This window comes from Mustela erminea, chromosome 5 (assembly GCF_009829155.1).
Source record: "Mustela erminea isolate mMusErm1 chromosome 5, mMusErm1.Pri, whole genome shotgun sequence".
NCBI classification, from domain to species: Eukaryota; Metazoa; Chordata; class Mammalia; order Carnivora; family Mustelidae; genus Mustela; species Mustela erminea.
Genome location: NC_045618.1, coordinates 145531865 through 145554727, shown reverse-complemented (window position 1 = coordinate 145554727; position 22863 = coordinate 145531865). Strand labels below are relative to the sequence as shown.

General features: G+C 66.9%; 1 protein-coding gene across 6 annotated transcripts; it reads right to left on the bottom strand.

Annotated features, from left to right (window-relative positions):
- Window positions 1-951: 951 nt before the first annotated feature.
- ASPG (asparaginase) lies at window positions 952-21659 on the bottom strand. 6 transcript variants are annotated; one of them, XR_004286254.1, is made up of 16 exons: window positions 21412-21659; window positions 16594-16702; window positions 15850-15961; window positions 13848-13973; window positions 13455-13538; window positions 12094-12220; window positions 9813-9925; window positions 8382-8564; window positions 8179-8292; window positions 7523-7639; window positions 6340-6480; window positions 5967-6130; window positions 4121-4207; window positions 2149-2248; window positions 1797-1873; window positions 952-1553 (listed from the first exon to the last, which is right to left on the bottom strand). XR_004286254.1 is itself a non-coding variant. In XM_032345454.1 (16 exons), exons 1-16 carry the CDS (start codon window positions 21491-21493, stop codon window positions 1542-1544), a joined length of 1752 nt encoding a protein of 583 aa, XP_032201345.1. In that variant the 5' UTR covers window positions 21494-21659; the 3' UTR covers window positions 952-1541. The 6 variants fall into 6 exon arrangements, 5 of the variants coding, with proteins under 5 accessions (XP_032201345.1, XP_032201346.1, XP_032201349.1 ...); XM_032345454.1 differs by having other exon boundaries at window positions 1797-1877; XM_032345455.1 differs by having other exon boundaries at window positions 1797-1877; window positions 6340-6435.
- Window positions 21660-22863: the final 1204 nt, after the last annotated feature.

Sequence of the window (22863 nt, the reverse complement as noted above, 5' to 3'; positions counted from 1 at the left end):
GGGTGCAGGCAGAGCCACCCCCAGCCCGGCCCACCCGGGAGAGGTCCCGGCTACACTGTGGGTGCTAAGGGCAGGCTCTTGGGGGTCACAATTGTGGCCAACATCGGCAGGGCCCATGCCCTCAGGCTGGGCGCAGCTCTCCCAAGCCTCCAACCCAGGGGACAGACAGACAGATGGACAGATGGATGGGAATCGTTACATGGGCAGTGGTGGAGAACCTGGATGGAGGTACCCCCCACCCCCTGCCCCCTCCCTCCCCCCACACTCCCCATGCTCAGCCAGGAGGGGTCAGGAACCATGTTGGGGCAGGGGGTGGGGGGCAGGGCAGGCTGCCACCCAGGGAGCTCTTGCCCCACTGGACTGAGTATAGTTTGGACGGAGAATCAGCCAGGGGGCCAAACACCAGATTTCAGCCCCAGCCAGGTCTCTGACGAGGCTCGGGGCTGTCCAACCTGCCTTGGAGAACCATCCCCCCTCGCCCACCCGCGAGGCTGTCACAACCAGGCACCTAGGTCACCAGGCACAGGTCACCCCCTCATGCCTCTCCAGGTAGGGGCCTTGGGCACAAGGGGCTGGACTAAACCCCGCCCAGCAGGCGGCCAGCCACTGGGAGGGGCCGGGAGGACCAGAGAAACGGGATGGTCCAGTCTGTACAGGGGGAGTCGAGCAGAGGCAGTGTGGGTGGGGGCTGCCTGGAAGAAGGTGCTTCAAGCTTTGAGAAGGTGAGGATCAGACCAAAGGCGACGGGGCAGGGGTCGTCTGGAGGAGGGAGCAGCCTGCACAAACCCGGGGAGGCAGGATAGCGGTGCAGGGCTGGGGAACACACCCCTCGCTCTGGCCTGGGAAGGGCTGGCTGGATGTCCCTCACCCTCAGGCTGCCCTCTGCAGAGCCTGGGCACAAGTCCCCACCCATACCCATAGTCCTGGGACCCAGAAGGACCCACCAGAGCTGGGCTTCCAGACCTAGGGAGGGGTCCCCAGAGAGATTTTATTACCACTCCGCCCAACAAAATCTTCAGTCTGGGAAGCAGAGGGAAGCAGTCCCAGCAGTGGGGACACATCACAGAGTCCGGGGGGCGCTGTGATCCTCCAGCAGGTCCGATCTGTGCTGCAGCACGACGGCTTCAGGCTAGACACTAGGCAGCACTTCCTGAAAATGGGCTGTCTCCCGAGACTGCTCTCGTGCAGCACAGGTAGCGTATGGGGGAGGGGCAGGGAGACAAGCCCGGGCACCTCACCAGTAGGGCCCAGCCCTTCCCAGGGAGGGACCGGAGGACCGGAGCAAATCCGGTGACTTGAGAACCTGCGGGGTGGTCAGACGATGGAGTGGGGGAAGGAGGTGTGAGCTGGGGACTTGGCCCATCTACCCTGGGAATCACGGGGGAGCGCTGGGCCAAGGGGTCCCCATGTGGGGAGCTGGCCCTGTGGGGTGGGGTGGGGTGGGGCAGGCAGGACGTAAAGTAGAAGGATCTGAGGTCCCCTTGGGGCTCTAGGAACCTCCTAGCCGTGGCTGGGGCCTTCCAGCGCCGTGAGAGGGTGCGTCACAGAGTGGCCTGATAGGACAGAAGACAGGAGGTGTGAGCTTGACCCTGCCTACGGGAAGCCCTCCCTGACTGCTCCCTTCAGGCACACAATGTGTGCCCCATCTACAGAAAGAGATCTGCAGGCCTAACTGGCTGACTCATCTTGCCCTCCTCTGGTTCCATCCCCAGGACAAGCCCTTAGACATGTTCCCTAAGCCAGAGCCCAGTAGCGTGGGGAAGCCTTCAGTCCTGTGTGGAGCAGAGGGAACTTACTGGGCCTGGGGCCTGGGCACCGGCCCCACCCTGGAGGTTCTGCAGGAAGGTCACCACTTCCAGGTTCCCGGCTGCTTCTGCCTGTGAAAGGGAGCATGTGACCAGCAGCCAGGCCCCTGAGCCCCCTGCCACCTTCCAGCCACCAGGATACCTTCCCTGGCTCTTCCCACCCAGTGCCCCTGACTCCTGTCCCCACAGCTCTGGTTTCAGGGAGGGGCCTAGGACGGGAAGGGAGAGCAGGACTGTGGGCACAGGGTGTAGGGGCTGGAGGAGGGGAGCCAATGGGACCACCAGGAGGCCTTCCAGGAAGAGGTGGCCTAGGAGAGGGCAGCGGGGGCTCGGGGGCACTCACAACAAGCAGGGCACTGCGCCCGTCGTAGCCTGGGCTGCTCAGGTCAGCCCCCGCCTGCCACCACGATCGAAGGCCTTCAAGGTCTGCCCTGGCCGCCAGCCTGGGAGAGGGAGCAGAGCAGGACGAGCTGTCGGGGCCCCGGGACCCGCCACAAAGGCAGCCCCACCCAGCACCCCAGCAGTGGCTCGGGCCAGCAGGGCCAGAGTGTGGGTCCACTGCGGGTGAGCCAGTGGCCTGGAGGCTGGGTTCACCCCGCAGGGGGAGCCGTGACTCAGGTCAAGGACACACACACACGCACGCACTCACACAAGCACACACACGCACGTGCGCCACCCCACAAGGAGGGCCACTCGCCAGCTTCCTATTTCACAACACAGCCCTCTGGGGTGGGGTCCGCAGAGGCGGGAGGGAGGGAATCTGCGAGAAGACGGCGCCGGGGGCCTGGAAGGAGCGGGCGGCGTGGCGGGGCGGCAGGGCTGGCTGGGAGAAGGACCCCGCCCACCTGCCCTCGCCAGGGTCCTGCTCGCCCTCACACCCTCTCAGGGGAGCCCACTCCCCACCCACGAGCCAGGTGGGGCAGCTGTGCTGACCAGGGCTGCGGCACCCGTGGGGGGGCTATCCCACAGAAGGGGCCTCGGAGACTCCCTCCTGGTCAGCCCCCACAGGGGCACCGAGTGATTTCTGGGGTGAATCATGCAGGATGACACGGCCAGCCCCTCCCAGACCTGTCGCCAGCCTCCCCTGCCACCTCCCACACACTGGCCTCCCTGGGCCCCCAGATCCAGCCAGGCAGCCCAGGGTGGACACGCCCTCCCCTGGGCAGAGTCCTGGATGCCCTGGGACCTGGCTGCCACCGCCCTTCTCGGCCTGTGTCCCCACCTGTCCCTGGAGCCAATGAGGCCAGCCCCCGGGGCAGCACAACCCTGAGCCAAGCCCAGAAGTCCCTCCAGAGCCGGGGCCCCTCCCTCCCTGGCGAGGCCCTAACACCCCAGTGCGTCTGAGAGCCCACCGTGTCCCCGCAAGCCGGGAAGGGTGGGAGCTGGGTTGGCCAGCAGGGTTTGTCCCCCTGGGGACACTGATTGTCAGGGCGGGAAGGCCTGAGGCTGGGGGCCAGCGGGGTCTCTCCACCCCACCCCATATCTACGCCTGGGACCCCCAGGGTCGGCCGAGGCCAGCACCGAGGAATGGGGGTAGGGGAGGCACTGGCCAGTGGGGACGAGAGGGCCAGGGCTTCGGCGACTACTTGTGGGTAGACCGTGCACACACCCCTCTCCCCTGCCCATGAGCCTGAGAGCCACGGTCCACACCCCTCCCCAGGCTTGGGGGCTCTGCCTTTCAGGGCTGCGGACCTAGGCCGCCTCCAGCGCCGCACCCTCGTGTCTCTGCTTCCCCACGGCCCCCCTTGGCACCTGGCCCCAGCTCGGGGGCAGCTGACAGGTGCCACGGAGAGACCCCAGGCAGAGCCACGGCAGCAGCCCGGGGATGGGGTGCCAGCGGATGGAGCAGGAAGCTGGGCTCCGCAGCCCCCGTGCTCCGGCCCACCCACGGCCAACACGCCGGCTGGAGACCTCCAGGACCCCCGACTCCCCACTAGCCCAGGCCACCCAGGCCTGCCCGCCCGGGGGTCCCTCAGGGCACCTGTGAGTCCGAGCCCTGCCAGCCCCTGGCCGTGGTGGGCTGGGGCGGGGCCGCCGCTGCCCATGGGCCCCGGCTGGCAGGGGTGGGGACCAGGCCCCACTACCGCGAGGCCTGCACCGGGGAGGACCGGGACTCAGCAGACCTGTCGCCTGTCTGCAAGGGGTGACGGCTCTCCTCCCCCAGCCACCCCAGCCTCCAGGGCAGACTCCAGCGGCCGGGCGGGCACGGGGTAGGCCCGCCTCCTCTGAAGCCCCCCACCCGGCTGACAGGCCCTTCCCGAAGGCCCTTCCCCCTCGCACCCGCCCCAGAAGCCCAGGTGCTCCGCTACCCTTACCTGCACAGCTCTGTCCCCACGTCCTCCAGCTCCTGGGGGGACAGGCAGGCCCCAGCTGCCCGCAGCAGCTCAATGACACCCCGATGCCTGTCACAAAACACAGCGTGCAGACCGCACTGACCGCCTGCCCGGCAGCCGCCGCTCAACACGGCAGCGACTCCCCCGCCAGCCCCCCGCCCCGGGCTCTGAACCAGTGCGGCCCCCCCGGCCCCGCCCCACCCCCTCCCTGGCAGCCCAGGGCAATGTCCCTTCACACATCCGGGAAGCTTCCTGGGACTTCCTGGGTCTGTAGGGTGGAGCCGGGTCTGAGGTACCCCAGCACCCTGCCCATGCTGGGGTGTCAGCCCTGACCCAGCCGCTCCTCTACCCACATGAGGCCTTGGCCACAGGCCCCCCCAGTCCCCATCCTAAGGGCCCCACGCACTCCCCACAGCACACACCCGCTGCAGTCAAGGCTGGGCCTGGGGAAGCAGAGTCAGCCGGGCCTGCGCTCTGCCCTTGGAGGGGGGCAGGGATGAGACACTGACAGACAGACGTGAACCGGAAGGTCCCAGAGCAGGCCCCGACGTCTGCGGGTTTCCAGAGGCCGACTGGCCTGGGCCAGGCCTGGAGCCACCCTGGAGTGGGATGGGGATGTGTGATGGGGGCAGGGCCGGGGTGGGGGCTTGGGGAGTGGGGGAGCAAGTGGGCAAAGCAAGCGGTCTCAGCAGAATCGCTGCCCGGCCCCTTCCCCCGCAGTGGCCTTGTACTGTAAACTGCATGGTCACCCCCTTTTAGGAAGCCTGGGGAGGAGGGTGGGGTCCCCCAGGTCTTGCCCTCCCCGCCCAGAAGAGCCCTCCAGGGCACAGCAGGTCCAGGCCCGGGAGTGAGGCCAGGAGAGTGATGCTGGGAGACCGGTTTGGGGGGTGCCGTGGTGCGGGGGGGGGGGGGGGGGGCAGGGATGAGGGGGCGGGACCGGGACGGTGAGCTCATCACTCTCGACCCACGCCCAAGGACTCACAGCCTGGAATCTGCACCCAGATCACTCCAGCCCCGCACCCCCACCCTGGGAACCCCCGGCGCCGCGCTCACAGCCTGGTCAAGAGGGAGCTACCCGCCCTGCTCTTCACTGGGATGACATGCCCACCCCAGGGCGCAGTGCCGGGGCACCCAGGACCGAATCGAGCCCGACAGTCAGGCCACCCCAGGCTCACGCACCCCCAGCCTCTCTCTGCAAGACTCGCCCGCACTCCCTAGGATGGAGAAGCAGGGGCATCTGGGGCCTGGGCAGACCCTAAGTCAGCCAACCAAGGGCTGAACATGAGGGCCGTGGCCCGCCCCCCAGACACACACACGTGAGCTCACACACCCGTGTTCACGTGTGCCCTCCCACACTCTGCACCGATACTGCTCTGGGCTCCTGGAGGGGCCCCACTCCACCCACAAGGTCTTCCCAGCAAGTTCCAGGCCCCGTTCAGATAGAAGCCCCTAGAATATTGAGCTATGCTCCCTCCAAGCCCTGCCCACCGCGCGGCCACCTGCTCTAAGTTTCCACTGTCAGCCAGAGCGGTAAGGCCCAGCCCTCGGAGAGACGCCAGGCAGGACGAGGGGGCGGGGGGAGCCGGGGACATCTTCAGGCCCGGATGCCTGTCCTTGCAGCCCCTCGCTGGCTGCCCGCCCAGGCCCTGTGCCCAGCCGGGCCGGGGGTGGGTAAGGCTCTAGGAAGCAGATGTCCTTGGCCCTGCCCGGCTCTCCCAAGCAAGCTGGGTCACCACAGGCAAACCAGCAGCCGTCCTATGGCAGCCTGCCCCAGATTCACCCCATGGGACCCCCAGCCTGCATGCCCACTGTGGGGAGCCCCCAGTACCTGCCCTTCACAGCCAGCAGCAGAGGGCTGTGTCCGTCCTCATCTCGGGGGCCCACGTCCACCCCTCTCCGCAGCAGCATGGTGACCGCCCCAGACTGGCCTCCCCGGGCGGCCGCGTGCAGAGGAGTTTGACCGTTAAAGTTCTCTAGGCTCAGGTCACTGCCCTGGGGTGACACAAAGGCTTGTCACCTCCTGAGGGAGGGCTGGGCAGGGTCAGGTAGGCCAGGAAGAGGGGATGGGAAGGGTCAGGGTGTCCCCCAGAAGCAGGGCCTGGCAGAGCAGGGCCCCAGGCCAAGGCTGTCCTGTGCCCCCCACCCCTGCCGGGGGACTGGTGTGGCTGGGGCTGGCCCCCAAGGAGGGGCAGGGGCCTCACCAGGTCCCCAAGCGCCTGCAGCACCTCCAGGTCACCAGCATGGGCTGCAGCACAGGCCAGGCTAGGCAGCAGGGCCTCCCGTATGGCGTCGGCCTCCTGGGTAGAGAGAGCGGCACCCTGGAGTCTTTGGCTCGTCTGCCCCTGGGGAACCCGGGACCACGGTCTGGATCCGTCCTTCTGGGCCGTGCGCCCAAGGGCGGGCCACCCCCCGGCTAAGATGTGATTCCTTGAAGGTAGCCTCCACCAATGAGGGGGCAGAGACAGACTCACAACAAGACACCCGCTTTGGGGAGCACAGGAAGGGGTGCCTGGTCCCCTCACCTGGAAAGAAGGGCGTACCTCCCAGGGCAGAGCTCCTACACGCTGCCTGCCCCTAGCCCTGGGGGTGCTGTGGGTCATCGAGGAGCTCCACAACACACCAGAGGGTTGGGAGTGCCAACGGAGTCCCTGCAGGCCGCCTGGGAAGCAGCCCGGCCTGCCCTCAGCCCAGCACCCCCAGCGCGGCCAGATCACAATGGCAGGATCCGTGATGGGTCCCGCAGACGGGAAACTGACACATGCGGCATGACCCGGGGAGCACTGGGACGCCAGGCCTAGATGTCTCGCCCAGAGGTGGCCGTGTGCTGGGTCACTGCCGTGGGCCTAGCCCGGCCTCAACCCCAGACCCTAGGCCCTCAAGTGTGACCCCAGCTCCCCTGCTGCTTCCAGGTCTGGGCTCCTGGCTGGGAGGGTGGAGGAGGGGCTGCACCCGCAGGCCCAGGAAGACCCCAGCCCCCTCTCCTTCCAGCACCGGACAGACAGCGTGCCCACCCCGCAGGCTGCCCCCCAGAGCCGCAGCGCGCCTGGGGCCAAGACCAGCAGGCGGCAGGCCCTGCACAGCCGCGTGCAGCCGCCAGACGCCCCTTGTGCCCCGCTGGTGACAGAGCCACATTCCGCCTGCTGTCCATGCGCTGCAAGGTCTCCACTCAGCTGTCTTGGCCGCTGCCGCCAGGCGCCGCTCCCGCCTGACCCCTGAATCCTGGCAAGTCATCTCTGCCGAGCACCCAAGCCCTCCACCCAGGCCCAGAACCAGGCCATGCCTGGCCATCTCCCGCTTGGGCGGCAGTGGCGGGTGTGGTGGGTGTGGCTGGCGTGACCCCGCCCCCAGGCCCCGTGCACGTGGCCCGCACACACTGGGCAGTACCTGGCTGAGAGTGAGGAGTTGGGCAGCCCCCCGGCCCAGCGCGCTGCTACTCAGTGAGGGCCGGCGCTCGGCCCCCGTGGGCAGTGTCATCTCGCCCCGAAGGTCCCTGGCCAGCAGCTGGGGGCGGAGAACACAGCAAGCCGGGGACGCTTGGAGCCCAGGAGCCCACCGACCAACCCCCAGGACCAGGCACCCCCAAGGCAGGCAGTGAGGACTGCCCTGGGCCCGAAACCCCTCAGCTCAGTCCCCATCCCCCAGGCCCATGCTTGACCCCAGCCAAGTCCCTGCAGGCCCACCACACTCTCCACTGCCCCAGCCCCACCTCTCCCAAGGACCCTGTGGCCTCTGGCAAGGCTGGCTGCCTCTGAGGTGGCCCCTAGGAAGGCTGGAGGATGGGGGCCATCCTGAGCAGTGCCAGAGCACAGCTCCCCGAGACAGCGGGAGAGCAGGTGGTCTGAGCGGGGGTTAGCAAGGGCTGGTGAGTGCCCAGGCCTCAGAGTTGGTGCTTTCCCCCGACGGGGAGACCCTGCCTTTCTTCCTTTCCAAGCCAGACACACACCCTGCTGGGCTGGGCCCCACCATCTGCCCAGTCGCACCCTCACATGCCCTTGGGAGCCCTGTGACCCCTGCCCCCACACCCACAGCCCGAGGGGCACCTCTTTCCTGTCGTCCGGGGTTAGCCCAGGGTGGCCCAGCACGTAGGAGAGCTTGGCCAGGGCGGCCTCCGACGTCATGTCGAAGCCAGAGACAATGCCGGCGCCCGCCATGGCCTGTGGGGAAAGGGGTGTGAGCAGGAGATGGGGCACAGGGCCACAGGGCCCGGGCCCTCCCCCTCCAGCTGCCGGCTCCCTGCCCCCACCATGCCAGCTGCGTAGTCAGAGGTCACGGCCCCCTGCAGGCAGTGGGAACAGTTGAGGATGATGAGGCCCCGCTCGGCCGCAGCCTGGAGCTCCCGCAGCAGGTCTGGCTTGGTGGGCCCGTTCCCCGAGCCGAAGGTCTCCATGACCACGCCCTTCAGGGGGGGCTGCAGGAAGGCCCGGACCTGTGGGGCCGGGAGGCGGGTAAGGCGGGCCTTGGCCTCCTGCTCCAGCAGTGGAAACCCCAGGCTTGTCCTGCACCATCGCTCGGTGGCAGAAGCAGCCTGGTCTCGCGGTCCGACCCCCAGCGGGCTACACAGAGAGTCCTGACAGTCTGCGTCGCGCCTCACCGGTCAGGAGACACCTGCTCCCCTCCGAAGGCTGGAAGGCCGTGGCAGGTGTGGCCACGATCAGAACGTCCCCTCCACGGCTCCCAGCCCCACGGCCCTCACTCCAGCCCCTTCGCCCTGCCCTGTCTGAGACACAGCAGGGGATGCCCCCGGCTTGGCAGGATTTGGGGAAAGTGCCCAACACACACACAGGTTCCAAGTCAGCCAGGGGCACCGCCCCCGTCTCCTGCCCTGTGCCAAGGCTCCACTCAGAAGACAGACGACAGGGCCAGACCAGCCCTTTCCGAAGCAGGCCTCCCTTGAAATCCCGGGGGCTCCCACCCCTGCACCAGCGTCTAGAGGCCGCCTGACTTAGGGAGGCCACGCAGTCTGGCCCCAGAGCCCCCAGAAGGCCTCCGACTCTGAGGGTCTCTGCCTTCAGAGGGGCCCAGGGAAGAAAGGCCATCACAGACCCCCAGCCTGTGAGGGACTCGGAGCCCAGAGCACAAGCAGGGGTGGTGTCGAGGGGCGCGGAGGACAGGTAGCCTGGGGGCCTAGTGCTTGTGGCCCTGTCCCAGCTCACAGGAGCACCGTCTGGCCTGACCTCGGGCCCAGTCTCTGGAAAGGCCGTGACTGTTCACTCGAACTCTAAGGCCCGTCTTTCCTACCTGGCCTTCTGCTGCGCGGGGTCCGTCTCACACACCACAGGGAGGAACGCCCGTCCTGGGCCCAGACTGAGACAAGCACGGGGACCCACAGGGAAAAGACCACCCCACCTGTCCCTAGTGCCCCTGGAGGGGATCGGGTCCCAGTTCACAGACTGTGACCCAGATCTCAGGGGCAGCCCGCGCCAAGTCCCACCCCATGTGTGGGGACATCCCCATGAAGCCACCCCTGTCCACAAGGAAGAGGGGCCACGGTGCCCGGACCGTCACACCACCCCTGGCTAGTGTCTGTGGCCCCAGCTCCCTGAGGGGGACCCACATCCCCGCCCTCGACTGCAGCCATTCCTGGGCAAGGAGAAGGGGCAGCGCACGGAATGCGATGGCATGGGAAGGCCACAGGAAGCCGAGAAAGGGTGGTGGGGCCGGGGCGGGTCCCTACCAAGGCTGCGGGGATCCCGGGGTAGAGGCGCAGCAGGCCCACGTCGCGTTCCATGCTGCTGTGCACCACCAGCCGGGCCTTCCCTCGGGCCTTCCGCACGAGCTCCCGGTTGACTGTGGGGGCAGAGGTGCACGTGGGGGACGTGCGGGCCACCGGCCGGCCAGGACCCTTGGCCCGGCTCTCCAGCCCCGCTCCCGATACACACCCTGCCCACCGTCCGCGCAGTCCCGGGCCGGGTGCAGCCGCAGCCTGTGCACGGAGCCTGGGCGGCAAGGAGGGCCCCACAGGGACGCGGGCGCCCGGGTCTTGCAGCACCACCGCAAGTGTGCAGGGAAGGGGAGGAGAGGCGTTCCCGGACCAGGAACAGTGCGCGCGGGCTTGAAAGCGCAGCGGCCAAACCCCAAGTGGCGTGTCGTCTGGGGTCCCGGGAGAGGTCAGACCACCCAGCCTCTGCTGCCCCGGACCGGCACGCACCTCGCCCACAGCCCAGCAAGTCAAAGAATGAGCGAGTGAATGAAGAAAGGATGCGTCAGCTCTGGGGAAGAAAGCCTCCCTCTGGCGCACCCCGAAGACTTGACGGCCAACCCCCCAGACCCTGGAAAGTGAGGGGTCCGTGCCCTTCCACGCACTGGACCCCCAGAAAGCCAGTGTCCCTAGGGGTCAGAAGGTCACTGCTCCGCCAGGACACAGGCAGCAGAGCCCTCCCCAACTTCCTGCATCCTCCCAGCCCTCAGGAGCCCCAGGCCCAGCCCAGGACCCCACTCTCTCAATCCCAGGCACAAGCCAGCCCTGATGGGGCAGAGGCCGGGCACTGATGGCCCTGCGGGCTCCAACCGCTGAAGCCTGTCCGAGGTAGCAGCTACCATGTCCAGCACGGGGGAACGCAGGCCCAGAGTGGGGAAGGGCCACCGAGGCCACCATCCTGTGCACAGAGCCAGGACCAGAGTGGTGGGGAGAGGCGTCTCCAGGAGCCCCCGGCCCAGGGCTCCTCCCCACCCCCACCCAGGGGGGTGTAAGCCTACAGGCTTCCCGCTGTTGCTACCAGAGCAATTCACGTGTGATAATAAGCCAGGGAACATTCCGGACACACGCTGCCCTCTCGCACTGGATCCAAGGGAACTTGGGGGGATGGGTGGCAGGAGGGAGCCCACGGCATCCATCAGCAGCCAGGGGCGTCCTTAAATTTAGGGCCGTGTGCCCCATCTGGGCGCGCAGATAAGCCGGGGCTGGGGGCGTGCTGCCAGCACGCAGGAATTATGACTGCAGGGGGGTTCACAGACACAAAGAGAGCCCACCCTCCCCTCCCTGCGGGCTTGGACCGCGCCTGAGAGCCCATGGGGCCCCCAGTCCGTCCCTCCCGGGGGCCGCGAGACGGAGGAGGAACGGCAGCACGGGGCGCACCGAGCCGGCTCCCTGCGCCAACACTCACCAACACCCCCCACCCCAGCACTCAGCGCGGGAGACCGAGCTGTCCTCCGCACAGAAGCCCCCGGCTCTGTGTGTCCCTCCGGCGCCGCTGACCCCCCAAGCCGCTGTCTACGATGGCCTCGCAGAAGGAAGTAACGAGAAGTGATGACTAAGGAGAGGACGGCTCGGCTGGCCGGGTGGGCGGGGTCCTCCTCGGCCACCCCCAGCAGGACAGTGGGGCGCGGGGAGCCCCTCGGAACCCAGGCATCGTCCCCTCCCCCGCCCTCCTCGGTGCCCCCCACCCCAAGACCTCCTCCCCCAGGGCCTGCCTCAGTGCGGCCCATGCCCTGTGGTCTGCCCAGGGCCCAGACAGAGCCCTGCCCTCCCCAGGGAGCTGCGCCCCGCCTGCCGGCCAGGGCATCCCCAAAGCTCCACTCCTGAGCCCCGCAGGGAGCCAGGCAGGGAGAGCAGCCGCCCATCCTTCCGTCCTCACCAGGGCTGGAGGGGCTCAGCCCTGCCACCCCCCACCCCCGCCACCGAAAGGAGGCCAACCTGGGGCCCCCCACTCACACCCACACCCTCTCCTCAGGGCGCCCTCCGCAAGCAGGTGGGGCCCCGCCAGCGTCTGGAGCCCCAGCCAGTCCCCAGGCCCTGAGCTGGGACCACCTGCTCCGACACCCCACCTCGGTGGGCCACGCAGGCCGCCGGCTCGGAGCAGCCCCTGACTTGCCCTCCCAGGGCAGAACAGAGCACTGTCCTCGCCCCGGGTTCAGGGGGTCCTCCTCAGCCCCAGACACAGGTTCCCAGCCCTGCTCCCTGCAGAAATCCCAGGGCAGGAGCCCTCATCCACTGGCCCCACTCCCTGCCGGCTTACTTGTCACATCGGTGCCCATGACGGCCAGAGGGGGCAGGTGGGGGGAGCAGAAGGCCGCAAACCTGCGCGAGTCCACCTTGGTCACTCGGTTGCCCCGAAACAGCTGATTCTGGAAGAAGAGGCAAACCTGCAGGGGAGGGGAGAGGCCGTGGCTCAGCCCCGGGGAGCCCCTGTGCCCTCCAGCCTGCCCCCTGCCATCGCGCCAAAGCGCTCCCTGCAAATGCCAGAGGGCTGCCCCAGCAGAGGCCTACCCCCCGCACCCCTACCCCGCAGTGGGGCAGGGGGCGGGACGTGCGAGGGGCCCCGCCACCCTCCCCTTCCCACTTGCCCACTGCCCCCACCGCGGCTTCCCAGGGAGCCCCCGTGAACTCAGCCCAAGGGTGCGGAGAGAGGCCTCTCCCTGGAGCGGCGGGGTCCCAGCAGGCCCTGCTCCGGAGCTCGGGTGGTGGGGGCTCTGGAGCTGCCCACCCCTGTCTTCTAGTCCCTCTAGAGCAGTTCTCCTGGGGAGGGGCAGGGGGCACAGCCACCCCACACGTGGGGGACACTGCCTCCCCAGGGTGGGTGCCCGCCTCCCAGCACGGGGTCCCCTGCAATGTGGGGGGGTGTTGTGAGGTCCACTGTGGCCCCCCGCGAAGGGGTTTGCTGAACAGGGAAAGCCAGCTGCACAGCCAGACGGGGCGGCCGACTTCTACAGAAACTGCCACGCACACACACACACAGCGTGAGCACGTGTAAGAGACGTAATCTGGGGGCGCCGGGGGCTCCGTCGGTGAAGCCTCTGCCTTCGGCTCAGGGCCTGGCCGCAGGGTCCTGCGGTGGAACCCCGCATCGGGCTCCCTGCTCAGCGGGGTGTCTGCTTCTCCCTCTGCCCCACACCCCACTGGTGCATGTGTCCTCTCAAATAATAAATAAAATCTCTTTTAAAAACATTATTTATTTATTTATTTGAGAGGGAACAAGCGGGGCGAGCAGCAGAGGCAGAGGGAGAAGCAGACCCGCCGAGCAGGGAGCCTGACGCGGGGCTCCACCCCAGGACCCGGGATCATGACCCGACCCCAAGGCAGATGCTTAACCCACGGAGCCACCCAGGCGCCCCTCAAATAATAAAATCTTTAAAAAAGATTCATAATCTGGAAGAAAACACAGCACTCTGTTCCCAGCAGCACCTCTGGGAAGTAAAACGTGGGTGGTGTTTCCTTCTGCTCGCTTTATCTCCGGAGTTTCTCTATGATGACAGCTTAGGTCACGGGGGAGGTGAAGGCAGATCTTTCAACCCTGCAAGTCCCACCCGAGAGCCTCCCCCAACCCCTGGCCTACACTCCAGAGGCCGAGCCCCACCCCCACACCAGGGAGGGCGGTACCTCGGGGATCACGTACTGGCCCGCCATGAGCAGGGCGCCCAGCAGGTTCTCCCGGCCGTCATTCCACAGGGCATGGATGGGCACCTGGGCGAGGAGGCCAGAGACGGGCTAAGGCTCCCGCGGCCCCCGACAGCGGCATCGGTGGGAAGCATGACAAGAGGCACAAAGTCAGGGCAGCTAGACAGGGCTGACAGCAGGCCATGCACCCACCCCGGGAGAGCAGAACAGGCACCGGCGGGACCCACGGAGCTGCCCAGCACAGCCGGCCGGCACCAACCCATGGGCGCTGCCTCTGGGAGCTACAGGGCTGAGAAAGAGGCCCGGGGTCTGGCCCAGGTTCCCCCTGTGGCCTCAGGGAGGCCCTCATGCTCCCCAGCAGGCCTGGGCCATTACCTGGGCGCCCGTGAGGATGACAGTTTTCTGCAGGTTCTCCAGCACGAAGGAGAGCACGGAGGCCGCAAAGGCCATGGTGTCCGTGCCGTGAATGACCAGGAAGCCGTCGTACTGCCCGTAGTGTCTCTGTGGGGCACAGCAAACTCAGGCAGGCCTCCGCCCGAGGAAGAGAGGAAAGGGTCCCCGGTGCAGAGGGAGGGAGGCAGGGAGGCACTGGTGGGATCTTGGCCACCGCTGGCAGGGAAAACGTCCTCTGGAGGATCTGCGCTAGACTTCCGGCCAGCATCTCCCCCAGGTGACGGTCAGTCAGGGCTCCCAAGAGCACAGGTCAGCTGGAGGGCTACACCAGGACTCAGCTCAGGACTCCTGGGGAGCCCTGTGCCATGTGACCCCTGCCTCCTGGGCAGGCAGCTGCAGGGGCCAGTGAGCTGTGAGCCCACGGTCCAGCAGGAGAGCCAGGCAAGGACATGGCAAAAGGGCACAAGGCACAGCCGGGGCTGGGAGCTGGCGGGTGATCTGGGTGGCTGGCTGGACCAGGACCCGACAAGAGGGCAGCTGGCAGGCAAACGTGGGGAAGAGCCCTTCCAGGTACAGCAAAGCCTAGAAGGCCTCCCAGACATGCTGGCCGCCTCTGCAATTCATCCTGTGGCCACCAACTAGAGGGCAGCCAAGGCTGGGCCTTGGAGGGTGGATGGCTCAAGCTGTGGATGCAGGGGGCACAGTTCTGGGAACCAGCGGGGCCAAACCCACCTGAGGGGAGCATCCTTCCTGGCCCATTGGAAGATCATGCCAGGCTGACCCTAACTGCGGTTGCCGAGCAGTGTGGCAGGCTGGGGCACCCTCTGCTGGCCACATGGGGCACTGCCACAGGCGGGGCCACTAGGGCCCCAAAGGCCCTTTGAGTCTGCGCGCGGCTGGACACTGTGGCCAGGACAGCAGTCCGGGAGCTCAGCAAAGCGGCCAGGCCCCAACCAGAGAACGCTGCTGGCCACACACCAGGGAGACTGCCCCCGACTATGGCCACAGACATGTCCACTGTCAGCTAGCGGGCCCATTCAGGAATGTAAGGACCAGGCCCAGGACCACACACGGTCCCCCTCACAGTGAGAGGGGATGGGGCCCAGGAGGCTGCTTTCCCCCGCCCCCAGAGGCAGAAGAACACAAGCGTGGGCAGGGGCCGGTCCCCAGCTGCCGGGAAGTAGGGGTGGGAGGGGGCATGAGGCAGTCGGGTAGCAGGCCAGGCTTGTGCAGGAGCGGGGCTGGCGATGATGAGGTTGGGCAGAGCAGAGAGGAAAGCTGACGAGGGGGGTCTGGCACCAGGTAAGGGGTCCGCACTGGGTGCTGTAAACCAGAGAACTGCACAGGGTTCTCTACCTTTTATGGGCCCCAAATCCACGAAGTCCCTGCCTTCAGGGCGGGTGGGGTGAACGGGGGGGGGGGACGGGGGGGGCACGGAGCCTGTCAACCCGCAGGGAAGCGGACAGCATCCCGGCCAGGGACGCGAACCAGGACAGCCGTCTGGGACATCCCCACGGGAGAGGAGACATGGCCCCCGCTGCCCATCCTCTGCTTATACAGGGGAAAGGGCCTGAGATGTAACCTGAGGGTCCAGCACTTTCCTAAAACTGTCATTTCCTGATGCTCCCAAGTCTCAGGCCAGGCGAGCAGACCCCACCTCCCCAGACCCCAAGGGGAGTGCTTCTGAAGCCCCAGCCACGCCCAGCCAACCAGCCCCGCCCATACCCACCCACCCCCCGCCCAGTATACTCAGCTCCACCCACTCCTAGCCACGCCCAGACCCTCAGCCCCTCCCAGTACACACAGCCCCACCTACACTCCTAGCCACGCCCACTCGCAGCTCCCCCAGTACACAAGCCCCACCCTCCCAGCCCCGCCCAGTACACTCAGCTCCACCCACACTCCTAGCCACGCCCACTCGCAGCCCCTCCCAGTACACACAGCCCCACCCACACTCCCAGCCACGTGCACACTCCTCAACTACCTCGATGGTCTGAGCGATCTGAACCCACTCAGTGATGGTCATGTCACTGGAGTCAAAGAGGGGCTGGCACTCCAGCACCGTGTAGATGACTCTCTGGTCGGGGCTGGCGGGCCTGCGGGAGGCAGAACAAGGACTCCGCTCTGCCCCCTGCTTCCCTGGCCAGCTCTGCTCCCCCCACCCCACCCTGCCGACCCCTGCACCAGGGACTTCTCAGTGGGCTCCATATATCCAGTGTCTTGGCATCCGGAGGACAGGGCCTGGCCTTCCCCAGGGACCTCAGTCCTCAGGAGGGTTCAAGGATGGGGCAGGACGGTCTGCGCCTCACAGCACCAGCTCTGAGAGGGAGGCTGGGGCCGCCCTCCGTGGGCCAGACAACGACCCTGGGAGGAGAAACTCCGGCAGGAGGGAGCTGGGGGACCAGGAGGGGGACTCCCCCCGCAGCCTGACAGCCGTGAAGGCAGCCTTGGCCGAGAGCTAAGAGATAGGGGGACCCTTACACGAGGGGAGACAGCCCCAGCCTCTCTTGATGAGCTTGCATCCACATGTGGCTGGGGACCCCGAGGTGGGGGAGTCCGAGGCTCACTTGAAAGGGGGCTGTTGTTGGTTCTAAAGCCAGGAAAGCGCGGAAGGACATCAGTGAGCAGCCAGCCCTGCGGGCCTTGCAGGCGGCCGTCGCAGGACAGCTCTACCCCACTGACAGCCGGTGGTCATCCCCACCTGGGACCCCACGGAGCCCCCACTCACGGCAGCACCAGTGTGTCCTCCGGGAGGCCACAGGCCCGGGCGTACTCTTCATCATGGAACATGGGCAGTGACCTCAGGACAGCGGCCAGGCCACTCCCAGGGACGAGCACTATGGGCAGAAGCCGGATTGGGGGCAGTGTGGGTCAGGGCCAGCAGCCACCGCTGACTCCTCTAGCCGCTGGCTCCTCCCTCCGCATCGGGACATCTACCCGACCTGCTGGGGGCCAGGTCTGGGCAGGGCTCGGGTTTGTCGGGGGAGAAACTGGTGAGGATGGGCAGCTGCTCTGTCTGGACCGGACAGTTTCCTGGGGAGCCCGTGAGACAGCCCCAGGGGCCCTGCCAGGGGCTCTGGCCCCTCCACCCAGGGCCAGGTCACTCCGTCTGCCGCCTTTTCTCTCCGTGCAGCCCTATGGACCTCCGGATCTTCCCCCACTTCCCAGAAGGCCCACACCAGCTCCTGCTCACAGACATACGGTCAGCTCTGTCTGCAAGTCCTTGGTCCAACCCCCTTCAAGTCCAGCAGGTGCTTCACCCCAGCTCAGGTTGCTACCTCCAGGAAGTCCTCCTTGATGTCCAGGCCCACGCCCCCCCACCCACGCACTGCCCAGCTGCCCTTGTACCTCACTAGACCACGTGCAACCCCTCCACAACGCAGGCAGTCCAGGCCCTCTGCCTGCATCCTCGGTGTCCTAAAAACCTGCATCTAAGGCACTGGACAGAAATGGTGTTGTGTCGTGGAAGAGCCCTACGACGTTACAGGTGTGTTTCCTAGAAACAAGCCTTGGCAGAGGCTCTCAGGCTTCCAGGTCCTAACCTTTCGTTCCAGCCTGCTTCCTACCAGCACCGTGACCTTGGACAGGTCAGCTAACTTCGCTGAGCGTCTCCCACAGGCCTGGCTGTGCTGGGCCCCTCCTTGAGACACGTCCTTATCGGAAACAAGTAGGAAGCACATCTGTGCTCATCTCACAGTGGCGGACGGTGAAGCGTCAGCCGGGCTGTGGGCTCACTGGGACTGTTTCCCCGCCCCAAACCCCCTCGGAGTGTCCGCCAGCCCGTTAACGCCCGGGCCCCAGCTCCTGCCAATCCCCCGGCCAGCGCGGGCAGACTGGCCCCATGGCTGCTCAGGGATGTGTGTGGCAGAGGGAACCCCGGTGGGGAGGCACCGTGAACAACGTGCCCCCGCCTCGCACGCAGCCCCAGCAGGAGCTCCACTCACGCCTGCCGCAGAAGTAAACCGTGTGGGCGAGAAGCATCAAGCCAGTGGGGCCAGGCGGACAGAGGGGACATCAGCATGCGACTGCCAAGGAGGAACCGGGCAGGGAGAGGCATGGAGGCTGCAGCGGTGCGGCCACGGCCAAGGAAGCGGGAAGGACGGACCCTTCCTGCCCAAGGTCAGATGCCTGCCCAGAGCAGGGGTGGGGGGCACCCTCCTGCGCACTTGGTCGAACCACCCCGGGAAACACACACGACCACTTTCCACCGCAGCTCCTTGTGGTGGGTGACGCAGGGCAGTCTGCAAAGCTGAGGGTCCCACTGCGGGGCAGGTGAGGTGGGGATGCACTTGGTGTGGGTTTCATGGGACACACGTATGATGTGGGTGGTCACCTGCTGACCCTTGGAGGGGCAGTGGCTGCCAGGGACATCCTGCTTCCACGAGGTGGGGAGGGGCAGGGCTGCAGGGCCCCCCGGAAAGGACAGGACCCCGCTGTCCCACCAGCCAGGGAGCATGTGGGCAGCACGGGCCAAACTGACCCAAGGAAAGGCCTTGCTCTCCTGTTGTTCTCGGCACACAATCCTGTGGCGGCGTGGGGGCTGCTGTCCCGCTAGAACAGCACGGGGAAATGCCCAAAGATAAGGGGGGCGCCGCCGTGAGAGAGCATCAGCAAGTTAATGAACAAAACAGTTTTCTGATATCCTGGCTTTTTAAAACCAGTGATTTGTTATGATTTCCTTAATTATTCCAAGTAAATGTTCACGTTGAACTCTGATTTTATAAATCCTGTTATTTTTCTCAGCGAGGGCCCCCCCACCAGGTGCCTGTAAAACCAGAATGTGGTCTCGTCCTTGGGCCCTAAAGGCAAGGGGCCGCAGCTCTGCACCCACCAAACCGCTCGTGTGCACCCTAGGACAGCAGATCCCCCTAGAATCACCTATGGCTTAGGCTCCAGACGTGAGTTTGTGAGCATGTGGAACTGTTCAGGAAGGAGGGCCGGGCCGAGGGCTCAGATGCCGCAGTCTGGTGATGAGGCTCGGCGGCGGGAACTCCTGCGATCCGCCAGGCTGTCCTGGCGCTGTCAGACGCCCGGCCCCCCAAAGCTCTGCTCCCTGGGCTCTGTGTGCGAGTGCCCGCAAGGGCCGCTACGGTGGTGGCAAGCAGGGAGGGGGTCCTGGGTTCCTCGGCTGTGTGGGAGGAGGCCCCAGATGCCGCTCAGCCTTGGGCTCGGGGTCATGATCTGCCTTCTTTTCATGATGCCCCGTGCCGTACGACATCTTTCCTGAACCCAGAGATGGTACGGGTCAAGGGTTGTCCCCAGTGGCTACGGCCTCTGCCCTCCGCTGGCCGTCCTGACCTTGGGCAGGCTCCGACCCACAGCGCTGTGTGCCCTGCAGGCCAGAAACACCAACAGTGCCGATCCCAACAGATTTGCTGTGGCTGGCCTGCGCCCTCACCGCCCCTCGCCACCCTTGCACCGCTGGAGCCCTGTCAGCAGTGCAGGGCGAGTTAATCATTGATGCGGTTCCCATCAGAACTCTGGGGAAGGGCCGGGAGTCCTGAGATCAACGACCCGGGCAGGGCTTGGAGCGGCCAGGAGCCCGGCTCCTCCACCCGCCCTCATCCTGCTCTTGCCCTGGCCTGGGGTGCAGCCCTGGTTCCCAGACACCTTTTCATTCTACAACATTTTTAGCCAGAAAAGCCAGCGGGAGATGCGTGTCCCTCAAGAACACGGAGAGCCAGTCACGCACTAGAGCAGGCCCAGGACCCTCCCTGGTCTCAGGAGCCGGGGATCAGGGGTTGCAGGATGCTAGAGGGCCAGCAGGGACCAGATCCCACACCTCTTCCTCCTTTGTCCTCTGGCCCGTAAGTCACGGGCTCCCTGAAGCCTTCCTGAAGGAGGAGGACTGGCAGCGCCGTGGGGCAGGGGACGAAGCAGGCCACATGAAGGCAAAGCCCTTAGCCAGGAGCGGAGAGAGGCCGCTGTGGCTCGCGAGGACGAGGCACCCCTGCCTCGGACTGGAGGCCACCTGCCCCCTAGCCAGCAGCTCGGCCAGAGCTCTGAAGACCAGCGTCATTGCCAGCTAGGACAGGCTGGCCGCTCTGGACACAAGAAGGTGCTTGGTGGCCTCACCTTCACTAGGCCAGACGGCCCCAGGCCCAGGGAAGGCTCTAAGGGATTCTGGAAGATTCCTCCCTGTAGGGAAGACGTCCCCCACCTCCAGGCTCTCTTTCCTGAGTCAGGGACTCTAATTCACTTTCTGAACAGGTGAGTTTGCAGCTTCTCTGACCACAAGGCCGCCCGGGACAAGCAGGGGAGGGGGCACTGCTGGTGGGAGGGGGTCGGAGTCCACCGTCTCTGCAGCCCAGCCCCTGGGAGCTGCGTGTTGAGCACAACAGAACTGCAGCTGGCCCCATGCCAAGCCTGGGGGAGCAGGACGGCGGGTGGGCGCAGGGCAGCTACCACCTCTGGGCCCTGTCTCCCTCCTCCCAGCCCCGCCAGCTCTCTCCCACCTCCCGGGATGCCCCCCACCCCGTGCCCTCCAGGGAAGCGGGGAGCCAGACGCAGGGTCCTGCCCAAGGGGCACCCACAGCCCTGCGTGTTCCCGGCGCACGGCCTTTGTGACCTTCCTCACATGCTGCCACTGGTTCAGTGTCCGCCCCTCTATGGCCTGTGGGGTGGGGTGCAAGCAGCCACAGCAGCCCCTGCACGGTGGTGTCCGCCGCCGCCTCCAGGCTTCAGGTCACCCACCAGCTAACAGGGTCGGAGAGGCAGAGGGCACAGCAGCCGCAGGCGGGCGGGCTGGGTGGACAACCAGGTCCCTGGGCCCAAGCCCCTCCAGGACAGGGCTCTCTCTAACACAGGCCTGAGTCCTGGGGCTCTGCAAGGCGGGGCCTCAAGAAATGTCCCAACTCAGTGCTGGCGTCCCAGATGGAGTAACCGGGACCGAGGGGGGAGCGGCCGGAGCCACCAGTGGTGTCTGAGTCACCACTCCCGAGGCTGAGGGTTCGTCCTGGCCTGCCTGGACATCGGGGAACCGTCTCCCCCTCTCCCAGGAATGCCAGAATGTTCTGGATGCTGGTGGGCAGCCTTCCTCTTTCTGGGCCGTGGGGGACCTCGCTGTAGGTGCTTGGCCCCCACTGAGGGCATCCTGGCTTGGGGTGGCCTGTGAGCTCCAGCACCCCTGCCCGGGCCCTCATCCCCCAGCAGCAGCCACTGCCACAGAGGCAAAGACAAGATGTGCGGCTCCCTGAAGCCCCCTGCCGCCCCTGAGCACTGCCCCGAAGTGTGTGCCCACTGCTGTCAGGAGCCCTCCCTGCGAAAGGCCAGGCGTGGTCTCACTGCCTCTGTCGCCCGAGGGGAAGGCCTGGACGGTGGAGACACACCTGCCCACCACCCTGGCCACGGGGAAGGGGGGAGGCGGTGGGGCAGAAGCCGCAGGGCCCTCGGGTGGGGGGACACACCTCTGTGCTGAGGGTTCCAGCCGCAGCTGAGGGGAAGGGGGCTGAGAGCGCCCCAGAGGGCCCCCAGTGCCCGGCCCTGGCCTGAGAAAGGTCACTGGAGGTGAGAACGACGCGACCCCCACCCCAGGCCTCCAACTCACCGCCCTGCTCGCTCCGCATGCCGATCGTGCCGCCGGTGTAGATGGCCAGGAGCCGTCGCTGGGGCCCCAGGGCGCGCGCCATGCCGACCTCGGGACCAAAGGACCGACGGGACCGGGACCGAGACCGAGGGGAGGAAGGGGAGGTGGCGCGGCGCCGAGGGCAGCCCGGGGAGGGGCGGGCGTCCACCTGCCGGGGGCAGTGCTTGGGCGGAAGGCGCGGAGAGCTGTGGGGGGAGCGGCGGGCGGGCGGGGGCTGCCTGGGGGCGGGGGCTGCCGGGGCGGGGGCGGGGCTGCCGGGCCGGGGCGGGGGCGGGGCTGCCGGGGCGGGGCTGGGGGCGGGGACTGCGCGACCTCGGGCCCTCCGACGGCCGACCGACCGGTGCAGTGGCCCCCGGTGCAAGCCAGCGCCTTACGGTTGGCCTGGAGGACCCCCCGGCGCAGTGGGGCCGCCCTCCCCTCCCAGGCGGGGCCCGCAGAAGCCGGTGCTGTGACCACACCCGCGCTGCACTCCTGGGGGTGGGGTACAGGCAGAGACCCCCACCGTCCACGCACACAGGTCCAGGAGGGCGGGGGGCGGGGGAACCCCCTCCGGGGCTAGAGGCCCGCCCCGCCGCCCCCGCACGCAGCCCTGCAGGGCACCCGAGCCTCGGGTCAGGGTTCGGGTTCGGTTCCGGAGCAGGTTCATCCCCGAGGCTGGATTCCCCGAGGCCCGCATCCGGACCTCCGCCGCCGGCCTGGGGGAGTGGACAGCACTGTCTCCGCGCTGCACTCCGCCTACCCATGTGCATTCCAGGGAAGCTACTTTGATAACTGCCCACGATGCAGAAGTGACTCCTGCGCTGACACCGGCCAGGGACCTGTGCCTCTGCTCTGGCTGGCAGTGCCAAGGGCAGAAAGGGTCCCGCCGTCCTCGAAGCCAGAGTCCGAGACCAAGGTGTCCGCCCCTCCTCTGTGCCCGTCTGTCTGCCGGATTCCAGGGTCCAGACCTCTTGTTCCACGGACACCAGCCACCCTGGGCTCCGACCGAAGGTCCTCCTTTTACCCTCAGCCCCTCCTTAAAGGCCTGTCTCTGAATACAGTCCCCTTCAGAGCGGCTCGGGGTCAGGGCTCACCCTGTGAATGTGGGAGGGACACCGTTCAGCCCCCACCGGCAAAACTCGGTTCCCTCCGTTGCTGGTCGGCATCACTGTTCGGGTCTGTAAAGGTGCTTGTCCTTGGGCGGCTCTGAGTGGTCCTGACACCTGCCGGGGCCCTTTGCCATTGGGGGAGGGAGCTCCCCGGTCACCCTTTCAGGAAGCCACCCCTTACCCCACCCACCAGCACCCTAAGACGTCCTGGGAAACGGGAGTTTGGGGCTGGGCAGGCCTCCTCCGGGATCACTACCTGAGCCGAAAGCAAGAGCCACTTAACCGACTGAGCCAGCAAGGTGCCCCGTGAACCATTTTTGTGTAT